Source organism: Protopterus annectens, chromosome 9.part0 (genome assembly GCF_019279795.1).
Source record: "Protopterus annectens isolate FY-2018-M chromosome 9.part0, PAN1.0, whole genome shotgun sequence".
Classification (NCBI taxonomy): domain Eukaryota; kingdom Metazoa; phylum Chordata; order Ceratodontiformes; family Protopteridae; genus Protopterus; species Protopterus annectens.
Window position 1 is genome coordinate 1,723,471,447 of NC_056743.1, and position 27,118 is coordinate 1,723,498,564.

The 27,118-nt window shown below is 39.2% G+C and overlaps 1 protein-coding gene across 1 annotated transcript in view; it reads right to left on the bottom strand.

The window, feature by feature from the left end:
* Positions 1-23,406, bottom strand: part of LOC122810769 (adhesion G protein-coupled receptor E2-like) — a 151,839-nt gene extending 128,433 nt beyond the window's left edge. Inside the window, exon 1 of the mRNA XM_044082330.1 lies at positions 23,335-23,406. Within this exon, the coding sequence (XP_043938265.1) occupies positions 23,335-23,406 (72 nt within the window). The remainder of the gene's footprint in view (positions 1-23,334) is intronic.
* Between the last annotated feature and the right edge of the window lie 3,712 nt (positions 23,407-27,118).

Here is a 27,118-nt window from a genome sequence, read left to right on the forward strand (position 1 = left end):
CTATTTCCAAAAGTTTTTCAATTAAGTTGATATTACTATCAACTTTTTTCATTAACAGAAATTCTCTAATCCGCTCATTTCCAGTGACATGGGGAATGACTGTATATAAATCCTTTACATCTATTGTAAGGAAACTGTTATGCTGGAACTCAAGTTTACTGATATTTTGCAAAAAGCTCCACGAATCCTTACATATTTGAAGTTCACTTTCTAGATATGGTTTAAGGAGACTATCTATATATTTGGCACACCCATAAGTGATTGACCCACGACCAACTATTGGTCTAAAGGGTGGGTCAAAGATTTGTGGATCTTAGGGGTCCCAAATAAAGCTGGAGTGATAGGTGCCAGCATCAATAAATAATGATACAAATCAATGTCAATGGAGCCCTCAAAACAGATCTTCCAAGGTATCCCTAATCTTTTTATATGCTCCATTGACTTCGTTCAAAGAAACATTAATATATGAATCAGTATTAAGATGTCGGCACATTCTCTCTACATAAACTTCATGGTTCATGAAAACCAGACCTCCCCCTTTGTCCGGTTTCATGACCCTAATATTACATTCTTTTAACAGATTGATACAGTCATTCTCCAAAACACTATTATGTCTAATAACCCTATTATGAAAGCCTTCCTTAGTAGCTCTAAAGTTAAATTCACACATTCTTTCAAACACATTTAACTCAGAGTGGGTTGGAGGATTGAATAAACTAGAAACCCTAGTGGAACAAGACATGTTTGAACTATTGCCCATAAGTAAGTTGAGGTTAAGTTTACGGACAAATAACTTGAGGTCAATTAGGGTGTCTGCAATGTCCATTCTTCTAGTAGGAATAAAAGTCAACCCTTTTGAAAGAAAATCAACCATCTCCTGGTGAACATTCAAAATAGTATAATTAAAGATTTTGAAATCTCCTTTTGAGCTAGTGTGAACTTTCGGGGCAAGGTTGACGGTGTTATCCTGTACTATCGCTTCCGCTGTCTCTTTTTGTTCCTCCCTTGTGTCCGATTGCAGTTGTATTGATGACTGCTGGTTCGAACGTTGGTGTTGGACTGAAAATCCTGCCGGTTAGGTTCATCAGTCCTATTGTCAACATTCCCAGAGTTATTACTTAAAACATTATTGCCCCCTCCATTGTTGCTGCGGTGATTAAAGTTAAGCCTTTCACTCCGCCTGAGAGGCTGATTGACTCTTTGATCAGTCACAGGACTAGTATGAGGTGAGATGACCAGACCATTCTCATTCAAGTCAATATTAACATTAGAGTCAATGCCTTACCCATAAGGCACATTGGAAGGGGGCTTAGGATAAGCCTGTTTTTCAGCGTAATCACTAAATGTCCCAGGCAATCTATTTCTTTTTAGTGATTAACAGTTTGTTTAATGCTTTAATTAACTTTTACTGTTTACTTTTTACTTTAAGCCAAACTTCCATGCCCCCATTTTCTCTCCTGAAACCAAAAAGGAGAGAGAAAGCATACCCCATGCTGTGAATGTACACAGACTAGTCAATCCAGAAAGAGCTCAAGTCACCAAGGAGAAGAAAGCCCAAAATACACCTCCAGACCAATGCAGTAAGACTCCAAATACCATAAAACACCATAAAATTCAATCAGCTTAATTCCAAACAGTGATACAAAAGTAACAAACTAGCTCAAATAAGCTTTTGCTGAAGCTTCTTCAGGTTTTTTAAAAAATCATTCTTTAAAGAGAGTTAATGGAGTCCTGCTTAAATGTTAAACCTCAATGGTTAGAGTTAAGCTGATTCAATAATGTAAAAAATTAAAACATTTGACTATATTTAAATTACATAGATATCCAATACTCAGCTGTAAATTTATTGATTGTGTACATATATATATATATATATATATATATATATATATATATATATATATATATATATATATATATATATATATATATATATATATATATATATATATATATATATATATATATAGATATATATATCTAGCCACATTGCAACTGCTGCCACATTGCAACTGCTGCCTATATTTTAGTATAGGTTTTAAGATAATTGTATCTAATCCTGATCACTTATCAACTCTTAAAAGCTGTAATCTACCTATACTCCACACATTCAGTCCTATTACATATGAATATCTATCTTACTCAGGTCACTCCACAACAAGTGCAAATATCCATGTTGGTGTGAATGACCTGACATGTACCTCCCTGGACTACATGAAAAGAGACATGGAGGATCTCTCCGATCTTGTAGCCCAGGCAGGTATGACCCTAGCTTGAGTAGCATCCTGCCATCACCCAGAATGATACCACAGTACAAGGACAAAATGAAGGACTTCAACAATTGGCTAAGCTTCTGGTGTCACTCTAAGGGGATCCACTATTAGTCTGCCTGGGATGACATGATTGACAGACCACGATGCTTTGCCAGAGATGGCCTGCACCTGTCGCCCTTGGGATACTGGATACTGACTAAGGCTCTTGCCACCCCTATAGTGCCTTTTTTAGGCAAGGTTCAAATGACAAATTCACCACCGTAACAGGTACAAGCAAGCAAAATCTGAGGGTAATGCTACTCAATGCTAGAAGTCTAAACCTCAAAATGTACTCGAGACACTCCTTAAAATGGAGAACATAGACATCTGTGCAGTGACAGAGACCTGGTTCAAAGCTAGAGAGAGCACCCCAGCACTACAAGGCTATAATTTATACCACACCTTTCGGCCACCTAACCCGGAACAAAGCACGAAAGGTGGCGGTGTGTCCATATTCATTAAGGATATCCACACCTCCAAGCTAGTTGCACAGCATATTGCATCCGAGATTCTCCAAGTGCAACTAACTCTGGGCAAGACCGCAATCCAAATTGTAGCTTGCTACAGACCCCCCCTCCATGCCCCAGGATTCCCACTCCTCATTTCTTTATACACTGGAAAGTATTAGGGTACAACCCAACACCCTAATAATGGGTGATTTCAACTACCCCACCATTAACTGGGAAAACTACTCATGTACCAACTCTTTTGCTCAACGTTTTCTGGAATTCATAAATTCCAACGCGTTGGATCAAATTATTCACATCCCCACCAGGGGCAGCAATATCCTAGACATGGTCATTACCAACATGGGCAACCGGTGTTCCACACCAGAGGTCAATTCGTCGTTGGTCAGATCCAACCACAAGCTAATCACCCTAGACATCCACATCTCGCCCCCACCCCCGATTGGGGAAACCACCGTAAAAAACTTCTCCAAAGCAAACTTCACACTTCTTAAGACAGAAGTGGCAAACTTCATGACACCCATGCAGATGGGCAATAGAGGTACAACTGCTGAATCCTACACAAATGCACTTTATAAGTACTTACACGAGTGCATGGCTCATGCTATCCCTAATAGAACCAAGATGCTATCCTCCAAAAAAGGAAGCCAATCTGGTGGTCCTCTGCCATAAACAAACTCTACAACAGAAGAAAGAAACTGTTGCAAAAAAGAGTAAAATCCTATGACTGGAGGAACTCCCTGGTCAACCTCAGTAAGGAGCTGAGATCCCTCAAAATACTCCAAAGCTAGTTACGAAAACAAAATTGCCACTGACTCTAAAGACTACCACAAAGCATTCTATAGCTATGTCAAGAATCTCAATGGCAACACTCAGATCTGCTCTGAGTTACAGCATAATAGCACTAAATATACAGACCCAACTGATATTGCCAACATCCTGGCAGATAGGTTCAGTGCTAACTTTACCCCCCTCTCATCCCCTAGTGGGCCCATCTCTATACCAGAAGAATGCAAAGTTCCTGTAATCATGGCTGCACAGGTAAAAACACACTCTCCAAAGCCAAGAACACAGCATCCATCGGACCTGACAATATCCCAGGCTGCGTTCTACATGAACTACAGAATGAATTGGCACCCTACCTAAGTACCATGTTCAATCATTGCCACACCACAGTCTTTGTGCGCACTGAATGGTGCACCGCGATGGTTATCCCACTCCACAAAGCGGGAGCCACGACGGACCCCGGGAACTACCGCCCCATTAGCCTGATGAGCCTGGTCTGCTAGGCCATGGAAAGTATCATCATGGAACTCAAAGATATTGGTAATCTCCAAACTCTGGGCCCTACCAAGTTCAGATTTGTAAAAGGCAGATCATGTCTCCTAAACCTGTGACTTCTTTGAAGCAGTCACCAAAGCCATAGATGAGGGTAAAGTGGTTCACACATCTTATCTAGATCTCGCAAAGGCTTTCGACACCATCCCCCACTCTGGAATTATACAAAAGCTCACTAAACTAGGTATAAATCCCTGTGTCACAAGATGTGTTGCCAACTGGCTCATGGACAGAACCCACACTGTGAAAGTAGCGGACTCCAAATCCGACTTCAGACCAGTGACAAGTGGAGTACTACAGGGTTCAGTCCTGGTTCCTCTCCTGTTTGGTATCTACTTCTCTGAAGTACAGGCTAACACAGAAGTTCTTTGGCTAACAAAGTTGCAGATGACTGCAAACTAGGAGCCATAATCAAAACTCCTAACAATGTGGACATATTACAAAAGGGCGTCACTGAGACAGATACCTGGTGTCAAAGCCATGGCCTGAAGCTTTATGCCAAAAAGTGTATTGTCATCCCCTTTGGTAAAAACTCTGAACCCATGAACTACCACATAGCTGGTAGTCTACTTAATGCCAAAAATTTGATAAGAGACCTTGGGACACAGGTGGACAGTAGTCTCCTTTGATAATCACATCACCACAGTGGTCAGGAAATCCGACGTGGCTCACCTCATCACAAAAGGTTACTCATCCAGAAAAAAAGAGGTCATTGTTCCCCTCTACTCATCACTCATTAGACCCATTAGAGTACAATACCCCTTTTGGTATGTACCTCACAAGACATCTACAACAACTGGAAAGGCCACAGAAATACCTCACAAAGAGGATTAATGCCCTCAAACAGATGCCCTACGCAGACCGTCTCAAAAAACTCCAACTTTACTCCATCGCATATCACCTACTCAGAGGCGATCTCTGCCTAACATACAAAGCTATGTCAAACCCAGAGCTGTTGGACATACTCCACTTAAAGAAATCCCAATCCCTCCGAGCTACATGCACTAAGGACCTAAACCTTGTCACCACAATAAACAGAACATGCTGGAGGGATAGATTCCTGTCCCAGAGACTTCCCATACTCTCGAACAGACTATCTATGTCAAACAGAGCTCCTCATTAGCACTCTTCAAAAAAAATCTTAATGATTGGATGGGAAATAGGAAATTCACCCCAGGGATCACTTCTGTGGCTCTGCTCGACAGGGGCACAGGAAAATAATTTTCTTGGGTGGCGAAAGCCAGGGTACATTTTTGGCTAGGCTTATATAGGCCCTAGGGCCAATAGCCTAGAACCTATTTATGAACCTATACAAATATAAGTGCCATTAACTTAAAAAACATATTTAGAATCTGATTCCAAGATGTGTTTGCATAATGCAGTGGTGCTTAGTTGGCACTTTATGTCAGAAAGATGCTCACAGATATGCTCTTTGAGCTTTCTGTTTGCCTTGCCCACATAAAGCGTAGTGCACACTTGATAAAAAGCTATATATGCTATATTAGTAGAGTCACAGTCTACATTGCTGTTAGATTTATATACTTTAACCCTATCTGGATATGTAAAATTATTAGTACATAAAATATGTTTTTCAAAATTTGCACTTTCCATATGCAAAAGTTCCTCTCTCCTGACTAAATCTATTGTTGATTATAGCATCTGCTCCTTATAACATAATAAATGTTTTAAATTATATCCTCTTTTATAGCCAAAAGCAGGGCATTCTTCAATAACTCCTACTGACAAGTTTAATAATTGCAGAATATGCCACAGTTTGGAATTCATCTTCTTTGCATCCTCTGTATATCTATTCTATTTTGTTGTACATCTTTAGCTAAAATTGTTAGGGTGATTAGACTCAATCTGTTAAGGAAAAGAAGGGCTTAACCACAGATGTCTGTACTGCAATGGACAGCAGGCATTTATTCTGTAGTTGGGTTTAATCATATCCGCTCTTAGAAAATTAATTTACCAAGTAATCTAAATATGTAGAAGCCATGTAAAGTGCCTATTGCATGTATGTCAATTACATGATCATGGATAATGCAGTTTAGAGACATGTTTAGCTGCAATAAAAAAGATCACATTATTGCCAAATGTGCACGCCTATGAATGCATGGATGTGGTAACACACACAGATATTCACTCACACCATACACCCACACACTTGAAAGAACTCATGGACACACTCACCAGAACATGCACAAACATCTATTCTCCTAACCCCCCCCCCCCTACTGAGACCAGCCAGGCAGGCAAAGACATGCACATAGTCTATTCATAGCCCTACAGACATGCAAACACACTGACACACACACGCACACATTCCTCACACTAGATCTCCACGTAATAGATAATTAACAAGGAACAGACAGCAGTTATCATGACAGGCTATGTTGATTTATGCAGATGAGTAATCCTCTGATGCACTCATATGTAAATCCCTTACAGCACGCATTTCCAGGGTAGACCACATGTTTAGAATGTCTCAGTATCCTATGGTTGGCTGGGTTTGAGCATGGAAAACTAATGCAGTGGCCTGTCTTTGAAGCAGAGAGGGCTGCCATGAGGGTTGGCCACTAGTGGAAGAGCTTACTGCTCATGGTATGCCTTTCTGAATCGCAGGGTTGAATTTTAGAGGTAAGACAAGATTTGTTTGTAATTATAAAGTACAGCTGTGGTAAGACCTTACCATAATTGCTGTCCTACTGATCACTGTTACATTATTTAAATACTGATGAGTTATCTCATCAAGGTAACCAGATATCAGGCCAGCAACCCAAAACCTTCCTAACTTTCATATGTCCAGTGTATGACTTCAGCCTGTGAGTGTAGGTGTCCCTATGAAGAGAGTAAGATCTTCAGAATTTCTAGAGCCAAAAGATACAAGTTCAGATAAGAGGAGAGGAGAGTCTTTGCTGCACCCTCAGTCCACAAGCTGACAATCTGCAGAGAAGCCATAAAAAACAGAATGGAGAAGGATGCAGTACTAAAACAGTCATCAGTAGGATATCTACTGTTATGCTAAGTTCTTACACGACTGGACTATGTCCTGTCTTGGATCACTCTTGCAGTATATCAATACTGTTGGTGATTTACATAGCTAAAAGTGGTAGAGAGTGTGAAGGGTGAGAAGTACAAAGGAACAGATGTTCGTGCATACATTTCATTTCTAATATGCTTTCATTTCAGAATGAAATTTCAAGTGTCCTTCAGTGTGCATTTGTTAGACTCCTTCTTGCCTAATATTAACAAGTGATGATAGGGCTAGACATTTATATGATCTGGCCTGAGTAAAAAGTTCTATCATGGAATTTGAAACTTGTGCCTAAAATGGAGCGTCATAAACAAGCAATCAGGAGAACTTAGCAAAATTAATGCTGCAGTGTTCATTTCTAATTGGTCAGTGGCAGTTTTATAATAGAATAATGTTGATTTAAATAAAAAAGGTATAAAATACTATGACTCTTGCAGCCTGAGGAGACAGTACCTTGAATTTGTAGTATCCCACATACGTGTCTTTTTGTGCAATAAAGGAGATTGTTATTCTCTGCTAAACTGTCTCATGTGAAAGTTATTTGGTATCTTAACAAGAATAGATGGACTGGAGACGGGGGAGCTGTTCCTAAACTCTAGCAAGATGTATCTGGCAAAGGAAGTATTTGATATGGAAAGTGCATGTGTTCTGTAAACATGTGAACAGAAGACCAGGTGGACATTTCTAGAACAGATCTGGAGTCAATGCTTTTGAAGGAGGCACAAGTGAGGGAGACACCTCTGGTGAAATAATCCTTCACAAGTGAAGACAGTGACTTTCAATGGTATGAATAACACAAATAAATGGATATTGAGATACATTTTGAGACTGCCTGTGTGGAGATGGGTTGCCCGGTTTGCCCTCCTTATCGGAGGCAAAGAGCTGGTCTGTTTTCCTGAAGTCTTTTGCTTGTCTATGTTAAATCTATGATGTATGTTCCAATTCAGGGAATGGAAAAGTCTCTCAATTCTGTTTAATGGATTTGGAAAGAAGGTATGCAAATGAACAGCCTGGCTAAGTAACAATTCATTAACCACCTTAGGCATTAAAGATGAATTATCCCTTAGGGAAGCCCAACTCTTATGGCGGGCATACTGACTTGAAGCTCAAACTCTTAACAAAAGTGAGGGTGACCTGCAAACTTTTCAAGATACAGAATTTTTAAGAGGCATAGGCTGCTCTGTCAAAAGGTGGTAGGGTAAGTTTTCAATATAAAGTTGAGATCCTTGGGGGGTCATATCTCTGAAGTGTCCAGATTTTTGCTTCGTATTGTAGGTCTGTTCCTCAAAATGTTTTATTTTCTAGCAAATCATCAAGGATTGAAGACACTAAATAATGACAGAAATCATATCCTCCAGAATAAATAAATAATGACAGAAATCATATCCTCCAGAATATGCACATCAACACAAAACCTGTTGTTCTACTAATGTTCTAAGTTTATAAATGCAATAATTAAAATCTGTCCATATTTGTGGCCCTTTGTCCCCCATTATTTTTGGCTTTGTCCAGATTTCTTACTGTAAGAACTTGAAAGGCATGGGGGAATATCTCTCTTGGTTAAATTCAAGTGAAGAATGCCTTTTAAAAATGATTGACCTTGGATCTGGAGAGCAAGGGGGATTTAAGGACATGCAGGCAGAGGCAGAATATAAGTGTCTTGATGGAGGAGTAGGGTAGGCCACATTTTAATAACTCACAAATAAGACAGAATGATAGGAGCACTGGCATAAGGGAGGCCTCATTCTTTTTAAGACTCCAGACTGAAATTTTTTTCTATATGGAGATGTGAGATTTTCTACTTGTAAGTTTTGTTAACCTCTGGAGCAAGTGAAGCACATCCTTAGAACACTGATGTCTGAAATGAATTAAGATTCTATTATCCAAAATGTCAGGAGAAGAACCTTCCTGTTGGGATGAACATTGAAACTTCACATAACCAAAAATCCAGAACATTGCAATTTAACTCTGGGAAAATCACCATTGGGCCACCATGGTAACCTTTGCTCTGTACTCCACTGCAGTGTGATCTTGGAGTTGGTACATTTAGTTAGTGGGGGCGTGAAGGGCGAAGACCCCCACATTGGTGGGTTTAGATGGCTTCCATTCATGTTAGAGTTACTGGTGGCCCAGTTGAGATATATATATATATATATATATATATATATATATATATATATATATATACATATCTGTGTGTGTATTTATGTATCTCTATAGGGGACGTATCGTCCTACATAGAGTATATAATAGTTCAATATTGTTATGTCTGAATCTCTATAGATAGCTTTAAAACGGTAGCTACTTGGGCTTGAGTGGTGTACTCTTGCTTGAGTATCTGTCTTGAATTTTGTCATTTATCTTTTCACTGTCTGCTCCTGATACAGATGTAAATAAATGTGCACTCCTATTTACATATGCTATAGCATGTTCTCTTTAAAGGAACGCGAGTTTGATTTTCTGTATATCAGTCACTTTTAATGACACTAGAAACAGAGTGCCTACCCTGATGAAATTATGAGGAATGTTGGTTTTAGTCTTTTGAGTTCTTTGGTCATGCTAACATGAATAAGCTGGAGCTTATTTGAAACATCTGGCTTTCCCCCATTAAGGCTTATTGCTTTTTGGTATTTTGGTAATTCTGACTACTGTTTCAGTCTAACAGCAATGCTGCATTTAATGTACTCTCATATGCATGTACAAGTCAGGATCTCTAAGGGGTCATTTCATTTTCTTAGTATGAATATTAGTTAGCAGTGGGCTTCTCAGGAACATGCTACTAAGACGATCCAGAAATGTGACATGTCTACCCAAAATGTTTTAAACAAAAGAAATGAAGTTGCTCACCCTATGATAGTACATTACTTTGATTTATTTGTTTACGCAATTAAAGTGCCAAAATGCTAGTATATTTCAGACAAATGTTTTTGCAGGAGCTTTAAAATGGAAAACAGACAAAAAAACTCAAATGTGGGGAACAAAGTTACAGTAATGATAGTAAAAAAGGTAGCAATAATAGTGTATTGTTCATACATATTCATTTAATTGTTAATAATTACTTCAAGTTTTTTGGGAAATGCACAGTTCTTATTGTACAATGAGACATATAATGACATATAATGAGAATATAATGATATTTGGAAACAGTGTGACAACTTTTACTTAATAATCATGTCAGCCCTAGTCCCAGTGAGAGGCTTTCATTATCAGTTTTGAAACAAACCATTATTCTTGTGCAATTAAGTTTTAAAGACGATATTGTTCTTTTCAGTTGTAACCTGTCATGTTTTGAGTGTACCAATGTGTTATAAATGTGTGATTCCTTGAAAAAGTGTGATACTTATGATCAGTGCAAAATATGCATTGATAGTGTCGCAATTAAATAAAGTTTACGACTTTGGATTTTTTTAAGTTGCCAAGTGAAATTTATATGATATGTTCACACTTTAAATATCTTTTTTGGTATCATGTGGGTTTCTGTCTCTCTCCTTAAAATGAAATATTTTGAAGAGAGATTTGCCACCTCTTAGCATTATTTTAAACAAGGGAAACTTAATGAACATCCTGAAATGACACCAAATGAAGTTATGCTTATTATTCTTAATGCCTATAGTTTAACTCATACATACATGCTAGCACTCACATAAAGGACCCTGTGAAATTTATCTGTGCTCGCAGACTGAATGATGCTCTGTGGAAATCTGATTAAAAGAATTCTTAAATGTGTAAAAAATAAATTAAATTGAATAGGTAAGACAGCTTTTGCTTTATTTGATCAACTTAAATAACTTTCTCACATTTAAGTTACTTAATCACAAGACTGAATACGATTAATTCAATCTAATGATTAAGCTAGACTAAGGAAGTTTGTGATTCTGCTTACATTTAGAACAGATCTGTTTTATCTTAACATGTTGCAGACATACGCTTTGCATGGTGTACTTTACCTTTCCATGTTAAGGCCAAAGCTTAATTCAGAAATGAATTGTTGTGCTTGCCTTCCCTGTTTGTTTGACATTCATACCTTTTGACCTGTTAGAGCAAGGAATCTGGAGAAATCCATAAATAATGGAGAAACAAAGGCCAAAAAATAGGGACACTTTTTAAATATTGCTCTTACAAACTTAGAAAGTTGATAGACTAACAGGTTTTCCATTAGCATGAATTTTCTGAGGGATATGACATCTGAAATCCAAATGTCTGCCATTATTTTCTGAATTCAGTCTACATGATTTGCCAGTGATTTGCCAGAAAACCACAATTTTGTGAGAAAAAGACTAAAGAATATGAAGCAAAACTCTGGGCATTCTGTGAAAATCTGGATAGTTGAGAGGTATGGTGACATTAGGCAGAGAGCAAATGTTGAAAGAAGTAACAACTTTAATTGGATTAGCCTTCTGTAGCACAAACAAGCTTAGCAGTGATGCATGGCCACCAGGACTCTGGACAGTACGGACAGGAGAAAATCCATCTGTAAATCTAGCTTTCTCTGTGGCAGAAGTTGTCAGCTCAATGAGATAAATAAAAAAGCAGAGCTGAATCAGGGCTCAAGTCCAGAGTGCAGATCATTTTACAAAGGGTGTCAGAATGTGAATATCATTATTAATTTTAATCATAACTTTAAGCATACATAGGAATGACTGTCCTAAATACGTTAATTGCCTAGATTGTGTTAGTAATGCCTCCTGATATAATCGTTCACAGTTCATATCAGACATGCTTCAAGGAAAATCATATAGCATACAGTGGAAGGGAAAAACTCACCTCATTTTGTAATAACACTTGGAATGTCTTTTAACATCACATACTACACTTGTTCAATGCCAGATCTCATGCAAATGCTGAGGACACATTCCCAGCAAAGTCACTTATAAAAACAGCCAGTAAAGGTTTCACCTAATGATGGATGTGGACAGTTGTAATGATGAAAAATTAAGATTATAGACTTGAGCATTTCTCTGCACACCACAAATTAAATCATACTTCAGATATTTCAAAATCACACCTTTGAAGGAACAATGACAATCTATTCAGCCAGTGGAAGATGTAGGTATTATTCTTCAACAAAGTCATGATAGTTTGAAAATATCATAAGATGACATTTAAACCCATAAGAATAATTAATAGTCAACAGTACAAAGCGGAGAGACAGAAGGGGTGAAGATAGAGAGATGGACAGGCACATATAAAAGGGGGTGTTATGGTTCTTTAATACACATCTTTATGAGATGTCCTCTGTAGTCATCTGTCATGCTTTGTATCAGTAAGTCATGGCTCTGGGGATCAAGAAGTTGCAGGACAGGCAAACCTGATTAAGGCATAAGTAGAATAAATGTAGTTTACTAAATCATCTTACTTATGGTCATGGATGTGTTTGCAAATGCTTTTTGCAACATTATTCAAAAGCTGTTAATTAAAGATTGCGACTGGATTAGATATGTGACATGAAGCATACCATAGAAGTACAACACCACAGTAAGAGGTAATGTGACATAAATCTGGAATCGAACCCTTGATGGTATGGCCAAAAATCAATCTTCAGACAAGTGATTCATGTCCACTGCAAATGCTCAGCACAAGGGCCTCCCTATCATGGCAAGGTTTCATCATGTTAACATGGTACAATTTGCACCCCTGCCATCTGCCTAGCACTTCCACCATGTAGTTAACATCACTTGCCTTTCTTACCACCTTGTAGGGTCCCTCACAAGCTGCCTGCAACTTGTGTCGTCTGACAGGAATGAGAACCATCACCTGCTGCCTTACAGCATACTCTCTAGCTCGAGCATTCCTGTCATACCACACCTTTTTCTGTTGTTGGGCTTCTGCCAGGTTCTCCTGGGCCAGGTCCATGAGTTCCCTGAGCCTTGTCCTGAGGTTCAGGACATATGCCACAACAGACTCCTTGTGAGACTCACACTCACCTTCCCACTCATCTCGAATTAAATCTAGAGGTCCCCACACCCTATGCCCATACAGCAACTCAAAGGGAGAAAAACCTGTGGATTCCTGGGGAACCTCTCTGTAAGCAAACAACAGATGGGGCAAGTATTTGTCTCAGTCCCTCTTAAACTGATCTGCAAATGCCCATAGCATGCACTTGATTGTAGAGTTTAACCTCTCAACAAGACCATTAGTCTGGGGATGGTAGGGGGTAGTCTTCATGTGCTTCACCCCACAGGACTTCCACAGACAAGCCAGCAGGTCTGATATAACATTGGCACCTCTGTCAGACAGTATTTCCTTTGGGAAACCTACCCTGCTGAAAATCTCTAACAAACCATTTGCCACCTTCTCTGCCTCAATGGAGGAAAAAGCCACTGCCTCGGGTATCATGTAGCATAATCCACTACCACTAGGATATACTTTTTCCCTGAGGAACTTGGGATACTCAGAGGACCCACAATATCCACAGCTACCCTCTGCAATGGCTCCTCAATCACAGGCAAAGGCATCAAAGGAGCTCTCACCTTGTCTATTGCCTTGCCTACCTTTTGGCACTGCTCACTGGTCCTGCAGTACCCTGTTACATCTCTGGAAATTCCAGGCCAATAGAAGTTTTGCATAACATGCCTCTTTGTACATTTTATGCCCATATGACCTGCAAAGGGACTATCATGGGCTATGGCTAGAAGCGCCAAACGGTAAGCTCTAGGCACTACCAACTGCTGTACTGTCTCACCTTCTAGCCCTCCCTCAGGGGTCCAATCTCTGTGCAGTAACCTTTTGTTCCAGTGTATAGATTCCCCTTCCCTTGAGAATCAGGTGCCTCCCTAGCTACCTGCCTCAGGCCTTGCAATGTAGTGTCTGAGAGCTGAGCCTGTCTCAATCTCTCCTTGTAACCCTTCCCAGCTCCCCTTCCAGCGGTGCCTCACTGTATGTTCCAATTCAGGGAATGGAAAAGTCTCTCAATTCTGTTTAATGGATTTGGAAAGAAGGTATGCAAATGAACAGCCTGGCTAAGTAACAATTCATTAACCACCTTAGGCATTAAAGATGAATTATCCCTTAGGGAAGCCCAACTCTTATGGCGGGCATACTGACTTGAAGCTCAAACTCTTAACAAAAGTGAGGGTGACCTGCAAACTTTTCAAGATACAGAATTTTTAAGAGGCATAGGCTGCTCTGTCAAAAGGTGGTAGGGTAAGTTTTCAATATAAAGTTGAGATCCTTGGGGGGTCATATCTCTGAAGTGTCCAGATTTTTGCTTCGTATTGTAGGTCTGTTCCTCAAAATGTTTTATTTTCTAGCAAATCATCAAGGATTGAAGACACTAAATAATGACAGAAATCATATCCTCCAGAATAAATAAATAATGACAGAAATCATATCCTCCAGAATATGCACATCAACACAAAACCTGTTGTTCTACTAATGTTCTAAGTTTATAAATGCAATAATTAAAATCTGTCCATATTTGTGGCCCTTTGTCCCCCATTATTTTTGGCTTTGTCCAGATTTCTTACTGTAAGAAGTTGAAAGGCATGGGGGAATATCTCTCGGTTAAATTCAAGTGAAGAATGCCTTTTAAAAATGATTGACCTTGAATCTGGAGAGCAAGGGGGATTTAAGGACATGCAGGCAGAGGCAGAATATAAGTGTCTTGATGGAGGAGTAGGGTAGGCCACATTTTAGTAAATCACATAAATAAGACAGAATAGGAACACTGACATGAAGGAGGCCTCATTCTTCTTAAGACACCAGACTGAAAATATTTTCTATATGGAGATGTAAGATTTTCTACTTGTAAGTTTTCTTAACCTCTGGAGCAATTGAAGCACATCCTTAGAACACTGATGTCTGAAATGAATTAAGATTCTATTATCAAAAATATCAGGAGAAGAATCTTCCTGTTGGGATGAACACTGAAACTTCACATAACCAAACCCCCAGAGCATTGCAATTTAACTCTGGGAGAATCACCATTGGGCCACCATGGTAACCTTTGCTCTGTTCTCCACTGCAGTGCGATCTTGGAGTTGGTACATTTAGTTAGTGGGGGTGTGAAGGGCTAAGACCCCCACATTAGTGGGTTTAGATTGCTTCCATTCATGTTAGAGTTACTGGTGGCCCAGCTGAGATATATATATATATATATATATATATATATATATATATATATATATATATATATATATATATGTGTGTGTGTGTGTGTGTATTTATGTATCTCTATAGGGGACGTATCGTCCTACATAGAGTATATAATAGTTCAATATTGTTATGTCTGAATCTCTATAGATAGCTTTGAAACGGTAGCTACTTGGGCTTGAGTGGTGTACTCTTGCTTGAGTATCTGTCTTGAATTTTGTCATTTATCTTTTCACTGTCTGCTCCTTATACAGATGTAAATAAATGTGCACTCCTATTTACATAAGCTATAGCATGTTCTCTTTAAAGGAACGTGAGTTTGATTTTCTGTATATCAGTCACTTTTTATGACACTAGAAACAGAGTGCCTGCCCTGATGAAATTATGAGGAATGTTGGTTTTAGTCTTTTGAGTTCTTTGGTCATGCTAACATGAATAAGCTGGAGCTTATTTGAAACATCTGGCTCTCCTCCATTTAGGCTTATTGCTTTTTGGTATTTTGGTAATTCTGACTACTGTTTCAGTCTAACAGCAATGCTGCATTTAATGTACTCTCATATGCATGTAAAAGTCAGGATCTCTAAGGGGTCATTTCATTTTCTTAGTATGAATATTAGTTAGCAGTGGGCTTCTCAGGAACATGCTACTAAGACGATCCAGAAATGTGACATGTCTACCCAAAATGTTTTAAACAAAAGAAATGAAGTTGCTCACCGTATGATAGTACATTGCTTTGATTTATTTGTTTACGCAATTAAAGTGCCAAAATGCTAGTATATTTCAGACAAATGTTTTTGCAGGAGCCTTAAAATGGAAAACAGACAAAAACTCAAATGTGGGGAACAAGGGTACAGTAATGATACTAAGAAAGGTAGCAATAATAACAGTGTATTGTTCATACATATTCATTTAATTGTTAATAATTACTTCAAGTTTCTTGGGAAATGCACAGTTCGTAATGTACAATGAGACATATAATGACATATAATGAGAATATAATGATATTTGGAAACAGTGTGGCAACTTTGACTTAATAATCATGTCAGCCCTAGTCCCAGTGAGTGGCTTTCATTATCAGTTTTGAAACATAAACTATTATTCTTGTGCAATTAAGTTTTAAAGACGATATTGTTCTTTTCAGTTGTAACCTGTCATGTTTTGAGTGTACCAATGTGTTATAAATTTGTGATACCTTGAAAAAATGTGATACTTATGATCAGTGCAAAATATGCATTGATAGTGTCACAATTAAATAAAGTTTATGACATTGGATTTTTTTAAGTTGCCAATTGAAATTTATATTATATGTTCACAATTTAAATAACTTTTTTGGTATCATGTGGGTTTCTGTCTCTCTCCTAAAAATTAAATATTTTGAAGAGAGATTTGCCACCTCTTAGCATTATTTTAAACAAGGGAAACTTAATGAACATCCTGAAATGACATCAAATGAAGTTATGCTTATTATTCTTAATGCCTATAGTTTAACTCATACATACATGCTAGCACTCACATAAAGGACCCTGTGAAATTTATCTGTGCTCGCAGACTGAATGATGCTCTGTTGAAATCTGATTAAAAGAATTCTTAAATGTGTAAAAAATAAATTAAATTGAATAGGTAAGACAGCTTTTGCTTTATTTGATCAACTTAAATAACTTTCTCACATTTAAGTTACTTAATCACAAGACTGAATACGATTAATTCAATATAATGATTAAGCTAGACTATGGAACTTTGTGATTCTGCTTACATTTAGAACAGATCTGTTTTATCTTAACATGTTGTAGACATACACTTTGCATGGTGTACTTTACCTTTCCACGTTAAGGCCAAAGCTTAATTCAGAAATGAACTGTTGTTCATGCCTTCCCTGTTTTGTGACATTCATACCTTTTGAACTGTTAGAGCAAGGAATCTGGAGAAATCCACAAATAATGGAGAAACAAAGGCCAAAAAATAGGGACACTTTTTAAATATTGCTCTTACAAACTTAGAAAGTCGATAAACTAACAGGTTTTGCATTAGCATGAATTTTCTGGGGGTTATGACATCTGAAATCCAAATGTCTGCCATTATTTTCTGAAATCAGTCCTCATGATTTGCCAGTGATTTGCCAGAAAACCACAATTTTGTGAGAAACAGACCAAAGAATATGAAGCAAAAATCTGGGCATTCTGTGAAAATCTGGATAGTTGAGAGGCATGGTGACATTAGGCAGAGAGCAAATGTTGAAATAAGTAACTTTAATTGGGTTAGCCTTATTAGTACAAACAAGCTTAGCAGTGATCCATGGCCACCAGGACTCTGGACTGTACCGAGCGGAGAAAATCCACCTGTAAATCTGGGATTCTCTGTGGCAGAAGTTGTCAGCTCAATGAGCTAAATGAAAAAACAGAGCTGAATCAGGGCTCAAGTCCACAGTGCAGATCATTTTACAACGGGTGTCAAAATGTGATTATCACAATTAATTTTAATCATAACTTTAAACATACATAGGAATGACTGTCCTAAATACGTTAATTGCCCAGATTGTGTTAGTAATGCCTCCTGATATAATCTTTCACAGTTATTGCATATCAGACATGCTTCAAGGGAAATCATATAGCATACAGTGGAAGGGAAAAACTCACCTCATTTTGTAATAACACTTGGAATGTCTTTTAACATCACATACTACACTTGTTCAATGCCAGATCTCATGCAAATGCTGAGGACACATTCCCAGCAAAGTCACTTATAAAAACAGCCAGTAAGGGTTTCACCTAATGATGGATGTGGACAGTTGTAATGATGAAAAATTAAGGTTATACACTTGAGCATTTCTCTGCACACCACAAATTAAATCATACTTGACACATTTTAAAATCACACCTTTGAAGGAACAATGACAATCTATTCAGCCAGTGGAAGATGTAGGTATTATTCTTCAACAAAGTCATGATAGTTTGAAAATGTCATAAGATGACATTTAAATCCATAAGAATAATGAATAGTCAGTACAAAGTGGGGAGAGAGAAGGGGTGAAGCTAGAGACAGATGGACAGGCACATATGAAAGGGGGTGTTATGGTTCTTTAATACACATCTTTATGGCATGTCCTCAGTAGTCATCTGTCATGCTTTGTATCAATAACTCATGGCTCTGCGGATCAAAAAGCTGCAGGAAAGGCAAACCTGATTAAGGCATAAGTGGAATAAATGTAGTTTACTAAATCATCTTACTTATGGTCATGGATGTGTTTGTAAATACTTTTTGCAACATTATTCCAAAGCTGTTAATTAAAAATTGCGACTGGATTAGATATGTGACATGAAGCATACCATAGAAGTACAACACCACAGTAAGCAGTAATGTGACATAAATCTGGAATCGAGCCATTGATGGTAGGGCCAAAAATCAATCTTCAGACAAGTGATTCATGTCCACTGCAAATGCTCAGCACAAGGGCCTCCCTATCATGGTAAGGTTTCATCACATTAACATGGTACAATTTGCACCCCTGCCATCTGCCTAGCACTTCCACCATGTAGTTAACATCACTTGCCTTTCTTACCACCTTGTAGGGTCCCTCACAAGCTGCCTGCAACTTGTGTCGTCTGACAGGAATGAGAACCATCACCTGCTGCCTTACAGCATACTCTCTAGCTCGAGCATTCCTGTCATACCACACCTTTTTCTGTTGTTGGGCTTCTGCCAGGTTCTCCTGGGCCAGGTCCATGAGTTCCCTGAGCCTTGTCCTGAGGTTCAGGACATATGCCACAACAGACTCCTTGTGAGACTCACACTCACCTTCCCACTCATCTCAAATTAAATCTAGAGGTCCCCTCACCCTATGCCCATACAGCAACTCAAAGGGTGAAAAACCTGTGGATTCCTGGGGAACCTCTCTGTAAGCAAACAACAGATGGGGCAAGTATTTGTCTCACTCCCTCTTAAACTGATCTGCAAATGCCCATAGCATGGACTTGATTGTAGAGTTTAACCTCTCAACAAGACCATTAGTCTGGGGATGGTAGGGGGTAGTCTTCATGTGCTTCACCCCACAGGACTTCCACAGACAAGCCAGCAGGTCTGATATAACATTGGCACCTCTGTCAGACAGTATTTCCTTTGGGAAACCTACCCTGCTGAAAATCTCTAACAAACCATTTGCCACCTTCTCTGTCTCAATGGAGGAAAAAGCCACTGCCTCAGGGTATCATGTAGCATAATCCACTACCACTAGGATATACTTTTTCCCTGAGGAACTTGGGGTACTCAGAGGACCCACAATATCCACAGCTACCCTCTGCAATGGCTCCTCAATCACAGGCAAAGGCATCAAGGAGCTCTCACCTTGTCTCCTGCCTTGCCTACCTTTTGGCACTGCTCACTGGTCCTGCAGTATCCTGTTACATCTGTGGAAATTCCAGGCCAATAGAAGTTTTGCATAACATGCCTCTTTGTACATTTTATGCCCATATGACCTGCAAAGGGACTATCATGGGCTATGGCTAGAAGCATCAAATGGTAAGCTCTAGGCACTACCAACTGCTGTACTGTCTCACCTTCTAGCCCTCCCTCAGGAGTCCAATCTCTGTGCAGTAACCTTTTGTTCCAGTGTATAGATTCCCCTTCCCTTGAGAATCAGGTGCCTCCCTAGCTACCTGCCTCAGGCCTTGCAATGTAGGGTCTGAGAGCTGAGCCTGTCTCAATCTCTCCTTGTAACCCTTCCCAGCTCCCCTTCCAGAGGAAGTCTGGCATCCTCTGACAGCGGTGCCTCACTGTCAGCCTGGGTACTACTACACACCTCTTCCTTTGCAGTTACCCTGTCCAAGGGAACATCAGTACCCACAAGCAGCTGTGGCTCACATTCAGTCTCACTGCTACAGTGTAGCTCATTCCCTGAAGTAACCACCTCAGCAGTCCTGGCTGCAAGTATGCAGTCTGTCATGGTCTCCCCCAGGCTACCAGACCCACATGCTTGTCTCCTAGCCTCAGTGCATGTAACTGCATAAGTACATGTTACTGCCTTATCCAAATTCTTCCCTCTCAGGATATCTGCAGGATGGTAGTTCCTGTTATCTCAAGATAATCCACTGTTGGCATTTTGTCTTTACCACTTACTGGCTCCCTCACCTTTGGTTCCCCACCTTGCCTCCATGGACATCTGTATGCCACATGGCCCCACTGGTTGCATTCAAAACATTTAACCCTAGCTCCTGGACATGTACCTAGACTAGTGGCTTCCCCTGCTACTGGCAGATTCTGTTGGGGCAGTCTGTGCTGCCCATCATGGGTTTCTTTAGACCCATGAGCAGTACTGGGGGTCCTCTTCCTGTGTCGGGCTGCCCTGCTTGCTAGGTATAGGTCTCCCTTCTTCCCCAACTCCTCTGAAGTAGCACACTGTTTATCAGCTAACCAGATCCTCATGTCCTCAGGCAAAGTGCTAAGGGCTTGTTCCCTTACCAAAAGGTCTGCCAGCCCTTCAAAAGTTGTGACCTGACATCCACTCACCCAGCTATGAAAATAAGTGCTCAGTTCAGCAACATATTCACATACATTTTCATCTGCCTCACGTGTATGCTCACAAAACTTTTTCCTATACATTTCAGATGTTAGCTTAAAACATTCTAACAAATGTCTTTTTACAGCAGTATAATCAAATCAGTCAGTGTCATGCATTTTTGCTAAAGAAGTTACAACTTTACCATGTAGTAAGGGGGTCAGGAACCGTACTCAGAGCCCTTGGTCAACTTCATACTGTTTACATACCCGCTCAAACATATGAATGAAGCTATCAAAATTATCCCCCTCTTTAAACTGTGAAAGAAATTTACTGACCTTTTGTGCTTCTGGGGTCCAGTTACTTCCTTCCCCATTACCTTCATGACTCTGGTGAAGAGTCAGCATTTCCCTCTCATGCCTCCTCTGCCGTTCCCGTTCTTCAGCTTCTAGGCTCCTCATTTTTTCAGCTGCTTCTAGTTCCATACGCCTGGCCTCCAACTCAAGTCTCTTTAGCTCCAGCTGGATTTTTAAGTCCACTGCAGAAAGGTTGAGCTGTCCATTCTCCCAGGATATTGTATCTCCTCTGTCAGTCTGATTGTCCTCCAGGCTGCTGTTTTCTGATGCAGCTGTAACCAAGGCTACAATCAGGTGGGCTTTAGCCAGGTTTCCATGCACCAGTCCCCTAGCCTGGCACATCTCCAGCAGCTGGCTCCTTGTTAGCTTTCCATACTCTTCTGCTGACATGCTGCCTGCTCACCCTAACTAACACTAAGCTAACAAAAGAAATAAAACAATTGTGATCTGAATTCTGAGTACACACTGCATGGCTGTTTTAGAGTTCAAAGCACTTTTAGAGATCACTGTACATAAGCTACAGGAATTCGCTCTACCCACACCACTACAAGCCAGTTAGTATGTGAAGTAGATCCCACCACTGCCAAACACTTGTGGCGACCATGCCCTGGCCCAGCAATCAAGGAGCCTCATTCCTCGCCACTAACACCAGAGAGGTCATCTCCTAGAAGAGGAAAGGATAACTAATATACACAGTAAAGTACAATTTCTCTTAAGTGCACACAGAGATCACAGTCAGTCGAGGCTGGTTGCTCCCTTGCTCACCAGGTCCCCAATAAGACTCCCCACTGGCACAGCTATATGGTCCAGGTCTCAGCCTAACTGGGCAAGCTAAAACCTCCAGTACCCTCACTGTCCAACCAGTGCTTCATGTCTCTGCCAAGTAGCTAACACAACACACACACACACTTTGAGATAAGTATTTATACAACTTCACAGACACTCCTGGAAAAGGCTGACACAGATACTCCAACTGTGCCCCTTTAACCAGACTATACAGTAGTATTTACTGACACCACCCAGTTAATAATATCAGCTACTAAAAGGCTCTTAAAAGGGTGTCTAATTATTACTGTGCAATATTAATATCCAATGGTAATGTGACTATTCAGTCTAAGAGTTATTGGAAGGGCTTAGACAGTAAACTCTATAAATATATAATGTACTCTAAAGCATAATTTATCTCTACATAAACCAGCCACAGGTAGAAGGTTTTAAAAATATTTAATAATAAATAATTAAAACACAAGACAAAACTACTACACCACAGAGATATCCAACAGTTCAGAGATCACACAGAAACTTAAAATAATACAGTAGGACAGGTCTGATTTCAAAGAAAAATACCTGAATAATCTTTACTATCTTTAACTATTCCTACAAGAAATCACAGTGCTAGAAACTTACATGTGAGCATAAGGCAGAGTACTGGTAAGTTGGATATCCAGATCAAAATGCTCTAAGTCTCTCTCTGAGACAGTTTATAAAACATCACTAACAAACATGTCTCTGGGTCCTCCCCAGATTACATCATGTTGACACTTAGGTTTTCCCAGTATTCATATTGCATCATCTTGACACCTGCTCTGAGTTCCCAGGCTAATAGAAACTGCATTATTTAGCAAGCTAACACCTGCACAGGAAAATACAACACTAAAAGGCATTTCACATATACAGTCTAGCAATTAGTCCTTAGTTAACACAATAGACAGAATGTCTTCAGCCAGCCTGACTGGAACCAACTTTAAAGATCAAAGAATGTCATAAAATCATTTCAATTTCAAAAGACACATTTGAAAGGCTTGACTTTACAGCAAGGGGGCAATGTTGTAACAATCTTGAAGTTCACATTTTACAGTGTTTTTCTTTCATCTAAAAACACACGCCTGTATTTTACATTTATTTATACAAATGATAGAATTATGTATTAAATTCTATTTGAGTAGGCTGGTAGCCTTCGCCCATCTCTCCCCAATCGTCACACCATGTATACCACTGGATCACAGAGGCTGTAACAGCTGGCTTGTTTGAAGCTTCTATTGCATCAAAATTATATTTTATGCTGTGCCTAGCCTCTTGGCAATCCTGAGCTACCATGGCTAAGGCCTGTTGCTTACTGCTTGTTCCCTTAAGTAAAGACAATGTTTTATTTAAATTATTCAAAATAGACAATAACTATTTAGGAATTTGGGTCTCGTAATTATAGCTGTAAAAGTCAGAGTAGAAGTTGTACAAACCTTTTTACCCAATCTGTGCATTGTCTGCTGTCTTTGTCATAAGCAAGAGCACTGACAGTCAGAAGCAATTTAGAGGGCATGTCCATGGACAAGGAAAACACAATCTGTCTGCCGCAGCATCCTTGTACATGAATTTCAAGTCATCACAGACCTTGAAGAATTTGTCAAGCCTTTTAGGTACTGGTGGCTGAGTCAGGTGCAGTGGAAGTGGATGGAAAGGTGTCAAGGAAAGCATCCAGAAATGTGTCACTGGTGTAAGACATTTGTTTTATTCTCATTCAAAATGCTTCATCATATTAACAATAGTTTCAGCAAATGAAGCTTCCTCCACTGGGGAATCAAGGGAAGGGGAATCCTCATCATTAGAGGTCACATATCCTGGTGAGTGGATCTGGGATGAAGAGATGAAGGAGAACTCATCTGGGTCTGACTCATCTTCTTCATCTTTAGAAGAATTTTGTAATGCTGTCTTTTGAGGAGTGGAAGGAGAGGCTAACGTCAAAGTAAGCTGGGTAAAGAGCAGAGGCCCAAGAGCTACAATGGCTTTAAATAGACCCTGAGAGAAATCCATCCACTACTTTTCTTTGGATATCTGGGGGGCATTTTTAATTTTCTTTTTCTATTTCCTGAGTACAATTTCTACTTTGATTAAATCCAAAGAAATTCACTCAGAAACTCCAATGGAGGGCCAGCAATATGCACAAATCCACAAGTGAAACACCCAGGTCCACAAATAAAAAATAGCTGTTTATTAACGCAAATGACTTTGTACGTTTTCGACAAACTTCTTCATCAGAATCAATACATCAGCAATAAATTAGGTATTCAGATATATACTTTTCCTAATTAAAAGTATAATTGTCTAACCAATAAAATAAAGTCAATTAATGACATTCATTAAACACTTGAATACACTGGTATTGATGTTCTGTTAATATAACTTATAACCAAGTATGTATCAAATGTTAAAAAACATATACTTCTCTTAAAAATACATATATTGTAAAAAACCTAGTTTGTAAAATCTAACATAACACTTCAGAACAATTAAATACCAAAATATTATTTCCTAAGGATTGTCATGTTCCCATGCTGCCATCTTGTGACATTATTAAAAAATACACTCACTTTTTCAAAGTTTGGCAGATCTCAATTTAAGAACTGGTTTAATAGATAAGTCATTTAAGCCTGGGGGCTTGTTGAAATAATATTTTGGTATTTAATTGTTCTTAGAAGTTTGTCGAAAACGTACAAAGTCATTTGCGTTAATAAACAGATATTTTTTATTTGTGGACCTGGGTGTTTCACTTGTGGATTTGTACGTATTGCTGGCCCTCCATTAGAGTTTCTGAGCGAATTTCTTTGGGTTTATGGTGACAGTTTATTCGCTTTCGTCTCATTTTTTGTTGTGTTCACTTTGATTAAATGCTGAGCCTTTGTCCCCTGACTAACCTTGATGATTGATCCTGGGATTTCCTCTCTAATGAGTATCAGCAGCATGCCTTTAGGTCCTTCTAAAATAATTATGAAGAAATCCCCTTCTCATCAACATCAGTAAATTCAATTGTTTTGGACATGCAGATTTAAGATGCCATCCTGGCCTCTGGCTGGGTTGAGGCAGCATGAGTCTGAGCAGCTTTCAAGGCATACTGTGGGTTCTAAGGCCTTAGCAGGTACATTCCAGTTTAACTGGGCAGCAGTGTTTTCAGACCTAGGCTTCTTAATTTTTTTCTTTTGAATGGGCAGGACATCAGAGGTAGAGGGGTCTTCCACTTTAAGTTGGGAGAGACTTTAAATGATGAGTTTTGAAACAGGAATTGAGTGCCAAAATTTGAGTTCTTAAGGTCTTAGAAACAAAAGACTGACAGACCATATAATTTTTATAATCATGCTCTGTCCCTAGTCAGAATAGGCACTGGGAATGGAAATCCTTGTAGGGAACCTGCCTAACGCAATTACTCTTTCCCCATCTAGCTGACATCTATTAGAGCAACAAACTGCAATATGACTGAAAAATGAAAGGGAGGTTCCCATTGGGAACATTTACCTGAACCAGTGAAGGCCAATGATACCAAGAACCACAGGTAGAACAAATCGATGGGTGTAAGACCTGTGTTCAGACTGGCAGTAAGATAGTCTGAGGATTTACACTCATACGTCCATTTATGAACCCTTACACCCACAGGATTTGGCCATACAGCAGCACATGGCTCTGTGGAAGGTTTTAGGCTTTGGTTCCCCATCTGGATGTTTTGGTTATTTGGTGAGATAACCCAACAGTTTGGAATACTGCAGCAGTGATCTAAGGAAGGACATCATTATGTATATTGGAAGCATAAGTAATGCTGGATTTTTTAAAGGAGACTATATATTGCATTTCCTGGCTTTGAGAGTCAGGCCATAATTAACACCAAGCATTTGCTTAGTCTAGCCCTTGCTGGAGAATTTAGTAGCAAAATACAAAATGATTTTTGTGCCCAGATTATATTTATCAGCAAACTTAGTTGGCCATAGTCTCTTGATGCCAGTATTCATGCCAGAAAAGTATATACGTAAGAGGACATTGCCCAAAACAGATCCTTAAGGGATGTTGCTGGTGATAACTTTGTGACTATAGCAAACACCCCCAAGCATACCTCTCAACCTTTTAGAGATAGAAATCTGGAGAAAGCCATATGTAAAAGTGGGAGAAAGGCCCAAATATAGGAACAGTTTTTAAATATTGCACTTACAAAATTAGAAAGCTGATAAAATAATAGGTTTTGCATTAGCATGAATTTCTTGAAGGGTGTGAAGTCTGAAACTCAAATGTCTGTCATTATTTTCTAACTTCACTCTTTAATGATTTGCAACTTATTTGCCAGAAAATCTCAATTTTATGAAAATAAACCAAAAATATGAGGCAAAAATCAGGACATTATGCAAAAATATGTACATTTGAGAGGAATGCCGTGACCTTAATTGCATGGGTTCTACCAGCGAGCCAATTCTCAATCCAACAAACCATGTATGGATTAATGTTTACTTGGGTGGGTTTGTCAACAATCCCAGTTTAGGATAAACTGACAAAGGCCTTGTCAACAATGAAGAAAGCAGCATGGGCTGTATGTGCCAAATGAATGGCCTCAGTAACCATTTTAAAATCTCATGGAGGCAAAGAGCTGGTCTGTTTTCCTAAAGTGTTTTGCTTATCTATGTTAAATCTATGATGTATGTTCCAATCCAGGGAACGGAGAACTCTCTCAATTCTGTTTAATGGATTTGGAAAGAAGGTATGCAAATGAACAGCCTGGCTAAGTAACAATTCATTAACCACCTTAGGCATTAAAGATGGATTATCCCTTAGGGAAGCCCAACTCTAATGGCGGGCATAATGGCTTGAAGCTCAGAAACCTTTTTAACAGACGTGAGGGTGACCTGCAAACTGTTTTCAAGATACAGAATTTTTAAGAGGCATAGGCTGCTCTGTCAAAAGGTGGTAGGGTAAGTTTTCAATATAAAATTGAGATCCGGGAGGGGTCATATCTCTGAAGTGTCCAGAGTTTTGCTTCATATTGTACGTCTGTTTCTCATAAAATGTTTTATTTTCTAGCAAATCATCAAGGATTGAAGACACTAAATAATGACAGAAATCCAAGTTTTAGACTTCATATTCTCCAGAATATGCACATCAACACAAAACCTGTTGTTCTACTAATGTTCTAAGTTTATAAATGCAATAATTAAAATCCATCCATATTTGTAGCCCTTTGTCCCCCATTATTTTTGGCTTTGTCCAGATTTCTTACAGTA